This window comes from Aplysia californica, unplaced genomic scaffold, assembly GCF_000002075.1.
Source record: "Aplysia californica isolate F4 #8 unplaced genomic scaffold, AplCal3.0 scaffold00028, whole genome shotgun sequence".
NCBI lineage: Eukaryota > Metazoa > Mollusca > Gastropoda > Aplysiida > Aplysiidae > Aplysia > Aplysia californica.
The window spans coordinates 321,835-336,539 of record NW_004797298.1 but is presented as its reverse complement, the minus strand read 5'-3'; the positions used below and the strand labels follow the sequence as shown (position 1 = coordinate 336,539).

The 14,705-nt window shown below is 41.7% G+C and overlaps 1 protein-coding gene across 1 annotated transcript in view; it reads right to left on the bottom strand.

Annotated features, from left to right (window-relative positions):
- Positions 1 to 14,705, bottom strand: part of LOC101850133 (X-linked retinitis pigmentosa GTPase regulator) — a 101,756-nt gene that overhangs the window by 71,167 nt on the left and 15,884 nt on the right. The window contains exon 4 of the mRNA XM_005091313.3: positions 12,031 to 12,155. Coding sequence (XP_005091370.3) covers positions 12,031 to 12,155 — 125 coding nt within the window. The remainder of the gene's footprint in view (positions 1 to 12,030; positions 12,156 to 14,705) is intronic.

The following is a 14,705-nucleotide window of genomic DNA, read 5'->3' as shown; positions in this document are numbered from 1 at the left end:
ATATATATACGTCTGTTTGCGTGTGTGTGTATGTTCATGTGCATGCAAGTTTGGGTGTATTGCATTATACGCCCATATTAGGAATAAGACAAGTGGAATGAAAGGAAAACAACCTAGGGACACTCAGAGGAATACTTTTTCACAGCAAATATTACACTTTAAGTAATAAAGGCTTATAAGGCTTATTCGTATTTTGGCATGAGCTAAACTGTCCCACTATGAATGGATCGTACATGTCACTGTTTTTTATTTAGACTTAAAAACAAATTTGCCTTCCAAGCACTGCAGTGTCAGTTGGCCAAATATACAATGTTGATACACTCTAACCTTGACAGGCATGGGGTAAGATGCACGTATAACTAAGATGTGACTTCCCTGTTTCTCTCTCTTTCCCTGTGAGGACTTTAATAGTCGTAAATGACAGACCCAAGATAGCAACACAAATGTTGTAGGGTTGTGGTTTTTTGTGTTCTCGACAGACAAAGACACAAAAAAGACACACACAGAAACAGAACCGTGTACAGCGAGAGAGAGAGAGAGAGAGAGAGAGAGAGAGAGAGAGAGAGAGAGAGAGAGAGAGAGAGAGAGAAAGAGCGCTTTAATAAAAAATTATGCAGCTGGAAAATGCGACCATTACATTGCCAGGGGTAAGTCCGAGTTGACACATTCATGTCACAATATTTTGTGTCATGTCTTAACTTTGCTCTTCCAATAACTTTTTCCACATGTTCACCTCCCGTCCTTTATCTACACCTCCCTCGCTTCCCCATCCCCCCGGGGTTTTTTTCCCCTCCTCCTCTTATTTCTCGCTTCCCCCTCCCCACTCCCCCCTCCCCATTTTTTTCACCCCTCCTCTTATTTTATGCGTCCATCTCGGTGACCTACTTCCTCCAGACGATCTTGCTGTCGCCTTGTCTCGAGACTGAAAATTAAAGACAACCCTCTCCTCCTAGCTCTGAAGTCAGTTCAACTCTGTCCGCTAATTAACGGGGTTCGCATTCTTCACTTGAACTCGCCTGGCCTCGCAACAACTCTGTTGTCTTTATATTACTTGCCTCTCGACAAAACAACAGCGACGGTTGAGACAATGAGGCCGATGTTGCGTTGTCAAAACAAATCAGCTCAGCGGGAGGGAGAGCAAATACGTCCCTATCGCGACCTTCTCGACAAGGAAAAAAAGGATCCTGCTTAGTTTAGGGCAACGAAACATGCCAGTGAGGTTGCATACTCCACGGCATACAGACAAATTTATTTCAGAAAATTTATTTACACAATGTAATGTAAGGCAAGCTCGAGAAACAATTGTAAATCTTCAACATTTTAAAGGATGTTTAAAGTGTTTGTTTGGTGTTTTTTTCTAGAAAAAAGGAGAGGGAAGGGGGGTAATAGGTGTGTGCACTAAATTGAAAAAAGAGATGGAAGGGGCAGGAGTCGTGGTGTGGATGAGGTTGTGGGGGGGGGGGGAGTGGTGGTGAGGTATGGTCCTGTGTTGTCGGTCTGTTGTCTAACCTTGCACATTGTTCTCCACTGTAGCAAGCACTATCATCATTCTCAGTTGTGAGTTTTAAATTATCAATTTACGATGTCTATGGTGGTGTATAGGTTCGGTGCTCCATTGTCAAACGTTGAAGTTCGATTCTAGTGTAGCTAGAATAATTATCGAGTATCCTGGACTTTTTTGCTGGAACGTTGTATATCTTTCAGCCCAGGCTGGCCGTGACAGGCGATGTCAAAGCCCGGTTCCAAATTATCTAAAGTATGTCGACAGGGACGTAAAAAACGCCATCATTTTTAAACAATGATTAATAAATGTACCCTTATCAACATTGCCTAACTCCTGCTGACGGTGACATAATATTTCCAGAGTTTCAGCTGTCAACTCTTTCCACTGACCAGCACTTATTACCCTGTCCAGTAATCATCATTCATATATTGCTAAATTAAACTCATTTAGTTTAGATATTATACCATGCTATGATTTTACTGTGTGTTAAGAAAATGAGACGAACATCCATTTTTAAAAAAATCACACGTCATTCAAATGGCTCCGCCACGCTTTGAATAGCTGTGAAGAGCACGAAAAATCGTGAATGTTAAAATGTAGAATCAAATGGGCATAGCTCTGCCGACCAGAGGGCGGTTAACATTGACAGTTCACAGAGGAACCACAGGAATGGCGCTGTTCGCTCCCCGGAGTCGATGAATATGCAGGTCAATGACACGGGTGAGATCTCGGACGTCATCAAGCTCTTTCACCGCTCAAAGTTCGACTGATAAAGTTTATGGTGTACGAAGTTAAAATCAAAGCCAGTTTGTTCACGAAAAGAAAGGTCATTTAAATTTATTAGGTATATTGACGTTTATTTCTGCATGCAACCGCCACTCAGTTGTGCCCTAAGGAGGACAGTTTTTCACCTGAAATGTCGTCACTGATTCGAAGAAAGTGCTTTAAGATAACTAGACCTACTATATATATTTAGGTAAGATTTATATACAGCCCGGTTCAACAAAAAATAACTGAATGTTGCCAACGCATCAGGTTTATATGTCATGTTATATACCAACTTGTAAGTATAATCAATAGTTGATATGTGGTCGGCAAGAACCCACAACTTCTGTATACCTACACGATCTTTGAGTGAGTCAGAAGTTGAGAAGAAGAAAAATTATACGATCGATGATGTTCAAGGAAAATCTTTCCGTTTCTTACTTTCTTTGTACCGTAACCTAATAAAAATGCATGTATACACTTAAGTGAAAGCTCTTGGAAATTTCCAAGTGCCCTTAGAACCATGATGTAAAGACATGAACCATTAGAGTGAAATGCCGAAGACACAAATTTCCATACTTCTTGAAAGGGCTGTCACAACTGAAAACAATCGTGCATTTTGTTTTGCTACTTTGTAAACTGCCGGATCAAAGTTTGAACGTAAATATTTCGCACTTTTGTATAGACTATATTAATTCGTAGTAAATAGAATATATTCAAAGCATCTGAATAGCTTTATTCAATGAAAAGAACATAAAAGAGAAGGTTTGAATACCATATCAATGACTGTTCTTTTACTGACAAAAAGCGTGAATCTGAATAACAAATATTGCCCAGAACGGAAATCATATATCAACGAGTTTCGTCGTAATTCAAGTCGAACGATTCGATTGAGTCGTCTGAGTGCGTACACGGGTCACCTATGAGGTTAGACTGTTAGAGCAACAAGGCTTGGCCGGTCAATGAAAGTGAGATTCTGTGAGAGGGGTTTTGGCTATAAGCGATGCCAGAGATCCGCAGGAATACACAAATTCTCCGGCCCAGAGATGGCAAAACTAGGAAGTAAAGGTCGATAGGTCTGCACTTAGGACACGCCCAATGACCTCATTCTCGACTACAGTCCAAACAGAAGTCGGCCAGGGCGGTCTATAAGGCTGGATCATAATTTGATTACTCTATTATTGCCTTTCTTTGTTACAAACAGTATCGCCCGGTACTTGGTAGTCAGCTCTGGACTCCAATAAGTGCTCCGTATAACCCTATTTTCGATAACTCGATGGAAAACAAAAAATATAATAATTCATCGCTTGTACAAGAATACTCAATTAATGCAGCGTTGTCAAGAGTCTCAATATGATTTTTTGCAAATTTGTGGTTATTCTTTTCTTTTTCATTATGAATTATTGTATTATGACTCAAAGATCTCGAGAGATGTCCCAGGTGTATGTTTTAAACCTAAAGTCTTATAAACAGTTCTAGGTTTACGGTGTCCTCGAAATGGGGAATCTCATTTTGCATCTGTTGCAATGGCGCCAAACAAGCAGAGCTGGGCAATGACGTCAGCCAAGCAAACAAACAAACAATAAAAAACAAGCCCACTCAGAATGCTATGACTTTTTACCTCTGGCCTGTACAATAGAGCTGTTGTTGAACCTCGACACAGCACGGCCGCTGAACGCAGAAACATGCTGCCCCGGCGAGCACAATCATTACGCCTAGAGACTCTTCAATAGATGTGGGGGTCTCAGGTGAGAGCTAAAGGGCGCCCTTGGGACCCGACAGTGATGGAAATATCGTGTTGGGAGAAAGGTGCGAAAAACCAACAGGCACACGCAATGAATGTATACAAATCTGGCTCCGACCCGTAGGTCAGTAAGTCCGTCGGGAGTCCGGGACCTGGTTGGTGGGGGCTGAGAGGCAGATCCGGATGTCGGTAATGGAGAACAAAGGCGGACGCCGCACTGGGGCCGAGGCTGATCAATGCTCCGTTCAAAAGGCTTCGGCTTTTGATGGTCGGTTTCACTAACTGGCTCCAATACTCCGGGGACATAACGTTTTCCACAGAGATTGACACACTCAGAACAGGGGAAGTGAAAGAGAATTTTTAAAAAACCACATTGACAATGCTGATGAGAAAGAAAAAAACGAAAAACAAAAAGACGCGTCCTTAAAAACTTGAAGCGGCACAAAAGGCTAGCGCTACAGTCGGATAGCTATGACACTCGGGCTGAAGGGCTGCGGCACTGCTGTAATGACCGCAGGTAATTGATTCGGTTTGTGGCCGTATCGCAGATGGCCGCAGTGGGTCTACAATGACCCAAGGGTCTAAAAAAAAGTCCTCATCTGCGACAGTGACCGGAGACAAGCGGTGACCGATCTCTTCCTGGAACCTAACTCTTCATCATTAATCATTGGAAATTGGGTTTTAAAAATAAAATACTGAAACATCTCATGAGATTTTTTTGACGGTTGAAAACACAGTGACGTACAAGCTGGAGTTTCGAAGTTCCCACACGTTAGTGGTATTGATAAGGTCAAGGATCTAGAATCAAAAGCTTTGCAGTTCAGGAGCATTAACTATTGTTTTCACTGAACACTAAATTTAATATTGAATTTAAGATAATCTAGGTTTTGATATATATCCCACGTTTCCTAAATTTATCCTAATGTCCTTGAGTTTGATCAGTTTTCTCGTTGAATACTTTTCTCCCCAACTTTCTATGTTCTTTTTTAATCTGAATTGAGTTAGAACCGAGATACTGGTGTCTGTGAAGCAAACTCCTCGTTGTTGGACGTAAAAGGAAGGATAAAAACATCCCGCCTCCTAATTGATCTAACTTGTGTCGAAGTGGGGTTTTGTTTACTTTCGTGACGAGAGGTGCACCTCGATATGACAGCAGCCATTTCATGCAAAGGAAAAGCACATTATGTACAGAAACTATAAAGGGACAGAATAGAAGTAGGAGTACTAGTGGCACCCTCAGATCAAGCGCTATAGGCGCTTTAAACAGGTAGAATCAAATTGATCAGAAACCTATATTGCCATTACCCTCAAACTCTCTTTTGAACCAATACATACACCCTTTTGAAAAGCCTTCCCACCTACAACACCCCCATTCCACCCCTCCCCTTTTTCGCCCCTCCCATCCCCTCACTGTTCTATAAACCCAAATTAGACATTCCTTTCTTCTTTACATACAGTGCCCGAATTTTTTTTTAGTTAGTGATTTTTTTATTTGAATGAACCCTTTTAAGGGCCGTTTTTTTATGAAGATATCAGACGTGTCAGTAATAATTTGATTAACGGGACCATTTTTGTCACCAGTGCTAATAAAAAGATTCTTTTTTGTGCTTGCGTTTTTATCAAAGTGTGGACCACATCTTCAGACTCTTATTTTAATAACTCGGCGTAAACCGGACATGGAACGCAGGATGTGCAGCAAAGTTGCACGATTATCGCGATCGATTTAGACTTAATATTCAATCAACCGTCAACAGTATTCCAAATCAGCCGTGATCGGTACCACTGAACTGTCAGGCTGTTACATCGCTGAGAAATAAGACACGTTGAAAGAACGAGACCCCGGGGCCTTTGACGCGTCATCGGTACAACACCCGACTTATGAACCTCACTTCCGGCCCAGCAGGAAGCCGATGTGTTTCCTATGAGCTCGCCGAGAGTGCAGCTCCACAGGGGTTCTGTCCCAGGTAACATGCACTTCAATGTCAGAGGCCGGTAAACATCCACAGAGATCTGCAGCTCAGTGACAACTGCACCACATGCTGGGATTTCGAGATTGTCTAATACACAGAAGAGTGAGAAGGACAGAGGGTGCAATGAGCTTCACGAGATAGCGACAGCCGGAATATCAGATATCAGATAACGCGTAAAGAGAAGGAAAAAATCTCATCAGCTAATGCGGATATTGTTCTCAAATCATAAACACGACAAGCTTCCAAGTTTTAATTGTAAATCTTCCACATTTTAATCGAATTTAGTTGTCCATGTTGCAACTGCTGCTGCTTTTGATTTTGTTTGTTTGTTTGTTTGTCTTTGGTTTTCCTTTGTTGTTTTCTTTCAATTTTATTGTTTTTGTTACTGTTGTTGTTGGTTTTTCGTTCATGCTGCTGCTGTTACTACTGTCTTCGTCGTCGTTGTTGTTTTTGTTGTTATTGTTGTTGTAGTTGTTGTTGTTGTTGTTGTTGTTGTTGTTGTTGTTATAGATGGATGTAGACTCAAAACAGAAAGGAAAGGAGTATGAATGCACAATAGTAGATGTAGTATTGCAATGGAGTGGTTTTAAAAGGGGGGCTATCTGTGTGCTTTGACTCTTTTTATGATATATTATCAATGACATCTTTCCTCATCGTCTTCTGCAGCAACATGCAGGGTTGTAGCATTGACCTTGCTAATTGAACCATGAAAACAAAGAATGGTAATGGATGAACAAAGACATAGTTGAAGGGATCCTAACAAACAACTTACTGCACTATGAGAAAATAAGGATATTTGTGTGTGCTAAACATACATTTCGACTGTATCTGACCCCAACTGTTTTATTAGATTAAATCTATTCTAACACTATTTTGTAGGGGGGGGGGCATGTAGTTTCTAACTTACTATCTTCCAGAATGATCTAAATTGTATGTAGAATTGTTCCCCTTTGATATTATAGTATCATCAACTGTTACCGTTGTTCATAAACCAGTTTAAACAAAAAATAGATTTTACCTATTTCGACAGATACACAGTTCGAGTCGGACTTATTGTTCTATTACTGTACAGAGGTAGAGAAACAATTTGTTTAGTTCACTTTGACTATTTCGCTGTAGTCATGACTCGCAGTCGCCGTGTGCGTTCTGTTTGAATGCTCTTGAATCATGATTGCGGAAGTAGGACCAGCGTCTATCAGCGAACTTAGCAAGACTAGCGAATAACCATTATGGTGGATAACTTTCGATCAGCTGTCAACTGTGGCACAACTGGTCTAGCACTTGGCATGATTACGCTAAAGGTTGAATCCCCTCGATGGAATACTTTTACTTCTCAGTCTAGTGCACCTTTAAACCCCCCCCCATGCATGGAATATTAAATGCCCCGCCTCTAACATAAAGTGTACAGTGTCTAGTAGGGCGTTTGTGTTGATGAAAAAGCAAAAAACAAATGAAGGCACAGGAGAGTGGGATCGGATAGCCTGGCCGTAGACATGTCATCGACACAATGCGCAACTCATGAACTTCTCTTCCGCCCCAGCAGGAAGCCAATGCGTTTTCTATAAGCTCAATGAGACAGTGCAACGTGCACGACCGAACTGCGTATCCGTGGTAACATGCAATTCACTATGAGCTCCGGTAAACATTCAGAAAGACCAACGAGAGACGGCACTCTCACGGGCAAATAGCGCCCCATGCGGAGGTGGTGAGATTGCTTGGCCCACAGAAACGGGAAGAGAACAAACAGTGCAACTGACTTTTCTAGATAGCCACTGCTGCCATTTTTTTATCACCGCTTGTCAAAGGGAAATGCGTGATTGTGGAGTGCGGTTTTGGTTTTTTTTACTTAAGGTGGGGGTGCTTTGAGACTGTCGCCAATTCTTCCTGTATTAGCTGTTAGAAAGTAACACTGCCCTGAAGTCATTAATATTAGATTCCTCATTTGAAGAAAGAGCAACATGCTTATAAAATAGGATTTACTTCTCGCCTCCGTTCGGGGAAGACAGAGATACTATTATGAGTTTGAGGACATAATTTGTAACTAGTAAACACCTACAGAGAAGATAAAAACTCCCAGTAAGTCCAGTTTCAATTGCGTGCAATCACGCTGCCATTGAACCCTGTATCCTTGTCCCCAGCTCTGTGGACTGCCCAGTGCCCAGAGGCAACAAGATCCACAGAGTGAGTGAGTGCTGAACAAGTAGAACACGTTCAGCGGCCATGTGGTGTGCGGGGGCCAAGCATGTCCGACATGATCACCAACGATCTTTTGTCTCCCGTGAACAACACGTTTGCTTGACGAGCTCTGAGCACAACTTTACAGCCTGCCACGTCACCACTCACCCCCCTCCACCAACTCGCTGTCCTTTTTATTCCTTTGTATTTTCAAGCCTCTCAAGGCGACAACTGAGAACGTAAATCAAACGACTGCGCCTGACCGATCTCAACCGTTGTCTCCTGGAACCGAGCACACGAGGAGGAGTCTGGTTTATGAAGAGCTCGCCCTTTTTCCCTCTTAACATTCTACTCAAGAGGGCGTGAGAGACAGAATAAAGGCACTTTCATATATTATGACTGCGAGGTCTTTGATCTCGAAAAAATATCTTTTCGTTCTCTTGCAATCTTTCTCTTTCAGCCGACCTAACCCGGAGCAGCGTACTTGTTTCAATAATGAGCAAAATCGATCAGCTCAGGGGCTGGACAGGAATGCCCGATAGCTGCTAATAACGAGAGGAATTATGAAAATATTATGTGCAGCGAACACTGAGGACAAAGGAAGCTTTTCCAGGGTCCCTTGGGTTCTGTAGGGACAACCGGTGCAGTGTTGGGTTCATAGCTACAGTATAAAGCATCGTTAGCGAACCGTATCCCACTCACTGCCAACTGGATTTCCCGTTTTCATTTTCTCGCCAAAAATGAGAGGAGAAACAATCTATTCCATCATTTATAAAAAAAGGAAATTAACCTATGAACCTGAACAGAGAAAATATTCCACATTAAACGTAAATTTTAGACTAAAGTCACGGAGGGAAGATACAGTATTTGATGAAGAAACATATTTTCAATTGAAAGCAATTTTGTATTTGTTTAGTTACGAACAACGTCTTCAATGCAAGAAATTTTTTTTTTCATTTTCTCTCCAAATTCTTCTTATGTTCCATTTCTGTATTACGTTTTCATCTGTCTCGTATTCCCTGCCTGTCTGTCTCTCTTTCTCTATCCCCCTCTTCCCCTCCATTTTCTCTCTTTTTTTTCTCTTTCTTCCTCTGTCCCACTCCCCCCCCCCCCCCCCCCTCTCTCTCTCTCTCTCTCTCTCTCTCTCTCTCTCTCTCTCTCAAAATCTCGCTAAAAAATCTCTCTCAAAAGCTCTCTCCCTCTCCGTCCCGTCTCCCTCTCCCTCTCTCAAAATCTCTCTCTTTCTCTATCGAGAAATCTCTCTCTATCTCTTTTAAGAGCACAGTAGAATCTATAGGCTTAGTCCTATGTTTACAAACGTGGAAGTAACTATACTTCTGTTTAAAAATTATATTTTAAATTCTTAACACCCAAACACCACTTCGGTCCCATCTACCACGCTTGGGGGCGGGGGTGGGGGGATTGGGGGAGGGGGGGATTTTGCCAATTCGTCTCTCAACTTAACTTTGTTCTGTAAAGTTTTGTTTTATTAATTTTTTGAAATTTTAACGTGAAATCCCTATTTATTTTGCTTTCTTGATATTAATTATTGTTTAATTAATATTCTCCTAGCACTGTTTGACACAGTGACGTATGTGAGGCAAGGCACTCTGTCCTGGTGGGAAGACATTCCCCCTCAGGCGTCCAGACGCACTGTTTTCACATCACAGATCTCAGGGAGAGTTATGGCAGAGAGACAGACAGAATTAGAGAGGAGGAGAAGAAATAGATATAGGATTGGGCAGCCCCATGAGCCAGCCCTTAGCTCTATATTTGATGAGCTCATCATTCTTGCGTTAACAATTATTTCGTCTGGGTCTGTTATTTTGTTGGGTTTTTTTCTTTTGCTCCGTCTTACGACACCATTTTGCCGTCATTCAATTAAGTGTTGTTGCAAGTTTGGACCAATTTCTGCTGCTGAGAAATCATCATACTATAGATTTGTTGATAATTGTGGTTTTATATAATATATACACATGTATAATAATATTGAGAGGGATAGAGATAGAGATAGTATGAAAGAGGGTGAGAAAGAGAGAGATGGAGAGAGAGAGAGAGAGAGAGAGAGAGAGAGAGAGAGAGAGAGAGAGAGAGAGAGAGAGAGAGAATGAATATGTTTAGTGCCTCAAAATCACTAATTCAATAACTATTACAGTCTCTCCCCGCCCCACCCCCATCCATGCCTGGTCTTCGCCAAGACTTGTCTCCCTTACTTCCTGTGAAGCTCTTCTCTCCCCCTTTTCAACCCCCCCCCCCCCCCCCCCACACACACACACAGACACACACACACTACTCAAATCACTCTACTCCTTCAGAACGGAGGATATATCGCTTGAACAACCTCGCCCAAGACATTGATTCACGACGCGCGTCAGAGAAACAGAAATTTTCAATAAATCCAGTAGTCGAGTTCACAGGTGCAAGAGGCAAAATCTCGAAGACAAATAACATTTTCTTTGGGATAATACACTGAAAAGACCACAAGGAATACAATTTAAAAAGAGAAAAAAAAACCCGGTGAACAAAAAAACATAGTTGTTATTACAAACCTTGGAAAAAAAAGCCGAAGACAAAAGTCATTAAACAACTCGACTGGCTGCTCCTCTAGAGAACCAGGCGAGTGCTGCCTTCCGCAAAAGTGACTCGCAGTCATTCGTCTCGGGAGACGTCCCTCCGACGACATCCTCATCAGCTGACAATAAACACCGAACCCGAGCCTGCCTCGCTCTTCTAAGCCCGAAGTGCCTTTTCTTCCGCAATGTCAGTTATTATTGAAACAAGAAGAACAGCTTTATTGTTGTCGTGATTATTATCATTATTATGTTATTATGATTATTATTATGATTATTATTTTTTAAAATTATTATTATTATATTATTATTATTATTATTATTATTATTATTATTATTATTATTATTATTATTATTATTATTATTATTATTATTATTATTATTATTATTATTATAATAAAATCGCATCCTTCCTTCACTGCTGTTGAGATCGTCCTTTAAATGGATTTGGTTGTTATTTCTCCCCCCGCGCCCCAAACCTATTTAGCGTATTGCCTTATCTTTCTTGGGAAAGATGCTATATATACATCAATGAACACACCACGGAAACACGACAATATTCGAAAGCCATCGTGATAATCTGAAGTCATCACTGTGGACATGAGGACCACAAAGGGCATTCACGACAAAGTCAGGACAATACGTGGTCCTGAATTACGCCCCTTTTGTTCTCCTTGGCCTTATAGTGGCAGGGCAAAAAGGTAAAAAGGTTGATGAGAAAAGGTGTTCTTTGTATTAGCCCTTGGTCAAGGAGCAGAACCTTATTACAGCTCCTGATAACAAATGAGACCTCGGCTGGGAGTCATTATGTAGACAAAGCGTGGATGGCCAAGGGTTTCGGTTCTCCAATACCATGATCGAGCTTTTTGTCAGCGAGAGCGAAGCACATTTCCCTGCAGATCGTCTCCTATGTTCTTTTGATCACACTGTTTTTCTTAATAACGGCAATGTTAATGGTGTTGGGTTGCTGTGGGTTTTTTTCGTGTCTTTTCTTCTCTTATTATTTTTACCAAGTTTTTTTTTTCTTAGCTTCATTTTATTTCTGTAGTGAAAGGCAAATTGGTAATGAAACGAAGCAAATTGATTTACATATTTTGTTTCATCAGCTATAGTAAACTTTAGCGTCTGTTAGTTCATACTTTGAAAACTCACGATTGGAGAGGGAGACCAATTTTTCCGTGTAGGAAAAGACTCATGAGGTTTGTAAAGGAACCCTCAGAAGCACAAATACAAATTTAGAAGTCCGACGGATCTACTCTTGTATGTCTCTTTTCTTGGTTGAGTCTACCTACGATAACTCACCAGAAAGGGCTAAAACGTGATTGGGTCCGCTTGCCACTTGACTTAAAGTGACCTCAATGTCCACAGTTTTGGGGACCTGGGACTCAGCCCTGGTTCCGTCACCGATCTGACCATGACTGTTGTTCCTGGGGACGGAAATAATTATACACATGATATAGATTCCAAATCTGGCCCAGTAAAAGAGCTTTCTTAGGGGCAAGACAGATAGAAGTTTGACTTTCACTAGCCCATACTGAAAAAAAGCCTTCATGAACATGATGCAGAACTGTGGGAAGACATGGGATAATGTTAGGAGGTAGCCCAGGAAAGATAAGATAAGATACGTCTTTATTATCCAGTTCCTGGCACATTGATTTGGTATTTCACCACGCATACACACACACACACACACACACACACACACACACACACACACACACACACATACACACACACGCACACACACACACACATACACACATACACACACAAACATGCACACACAGGCAGGCTTACAGTCACACGCATGATATAAATGAGCAGCAATATAAACAATAATAATCTTAAGCTAGATACGTACTCAATGTTATTCTGATGCATGGTCAAAGGTCAGATGGTTAAGATGGAAGACGTTTGATGGATGATGGTAAAAATGGCCTTCTGTGTCTTTCTTTGTTACAAATCAGAAGCCTAAGTCTTTTACTTCTGACTGATGTTTTTGTTTGATGGAAAAAGGGATGTTTGTTGTCTAAAAAGATGGAATTATCTTTTTAGTGCAAGCTGTTATGTACAAATTCATCCAATAAGGGAATGTAGTTGTTGGGACAGAGGAAAGTGTTTGTTCGTGGTTCGTGCTCTGATCAAGGGTGAGAAAGGCAATGACGATGTGTGATGATAAACGGGCTGGAGAGAACATTTCCATGTCCTCCAAAACAAACTCGAGACTTAAAATTTTGAATACACAAAGACGAGAAAAGGTAAAGACTTACTAACCGTGCGGTTATTATACTGTATTAGTTGGTAATGTTGCCCTCCTAGACATCGACATAATAGTATTATTATACACATGGCTAATATCTAAGTGACTTGGGCTGTTTCTGGTTGTATAGCTGTTGCGTCTTTGGCTGTTGCGTTAGAATTGAAGTTGATGTTAGACAGACTACTTTAGGTGATTGTATTGGATAACTGGACCTTTTTGCTTTAGTCATTGCTATAGCAGTTGATTTTGGGAATTTTTCTGCTGCTTTTGTTGTAGTTGTTGTTGCTACTGATGTTGCTGTTGCTGTTGCTGTTATTGTGGCCGTTGTTGCTGTTGTTGTTGTTGTTGTTGGGCCCATGGAAGTGGTCTTATTCTTAATGTGCTGTAAAATGTTGTTTTGTTGGTTTATTTTTGTTTTGTTTTGTTTTTTTAACTTTTCCAGGTCCCCAAATTTCCCTGTTTGTTTTGTTTTTGTCCCTTCACTATTCCCCGAATTTCCATAATAGGGCGTAGGAAAAGTTGTGTCCCTTGATAGAGCCGTACAGGCCGCCGTAATGAACGGCCGTTTATTAACGATAATTTCTTAATATCCACAATGAGAACGCCATTGTGCCATGGGAGATTTTTGGGGTTTCCCCTCTCGGTAATTAAAGCTAATCGAGTGTAGTAATGCATCCATCACAATCCGAATATTTCTCCTGCCATTGTGGCATTTAAAGGTCGCCATCTCACGTTTCGCGGTCGCAGCCCTGATGGGCAATAAAAGTTAATCTACGGTCAAAATACAAATTCGGCGGCGGCAGCAGAGCAATAGCTGGTTCTGGCAGGGAACATTTCGGTGTGTTATTTTGGTTTCGAGGGCTGGGTGAAGGGTGGAAAGGTGGGGGTTAAGGTGGGGTTTCTGCCAGATGGCGGGACCCCGTGTCGCCAGGGGCGTCACAGATGAAGCAGCGAGCTACTCCGCAGCGTACTCCGAGACAAGCTGAGCAAGGAATATCAAAATCACTCCAGGTCGGGGGAGCTGAGAGTAAATTATGCTGAGTTTTTCTACTCGTTGACCCCCGTACATTCATTACTTTGTACCTTCTCTTATGTTAACTCCCCCACCCTCGCCACACACGCGCACACGCACACACACACACTCACACACACACACACACACACACACACACACACACACACACTCACTCAAATCACTCTACTCCTTCAGAACGGAGGATATATCGCTTGAACAACCTCGCCCAAGACATTGATTCACGACGCGCGTCAGAGAAACAGAAATTTTCAATAAATCCAGTAGTCGAGTTCACAGGTGCAAGAGGCAAAATCTCGAAGACAAATAACATTTTCTTTGGGATAATACACTGAAGAGACCACTAGGACAACAATTTAAAAAGAGAAAAAAAAACCGGTGAACAAAAAAACATAGTTGTTATTACAAACCTTGGAAAAAAAAGCCGAAGACAAAAGTCATTAAACAACTCGACTGGCTGCTCCTCTAGAGAACCAGGCGAGTGCTGCCTTCCGCAAAAGTGACTCGCAGTCATTCGTCTCGGGAGACGTCCCTCCGACGACATCCTCATCAGCTGACAATAAACACCGAACCCGAGCCTGCCTCGCTCTTCTAAGCCCGAAGTGCCTTTTCTTCCGCAATGTCAGTTATTATTGAAACAAGAAGAACAGCTTTATTGTTGTCGTGATTATTATCATTATTATG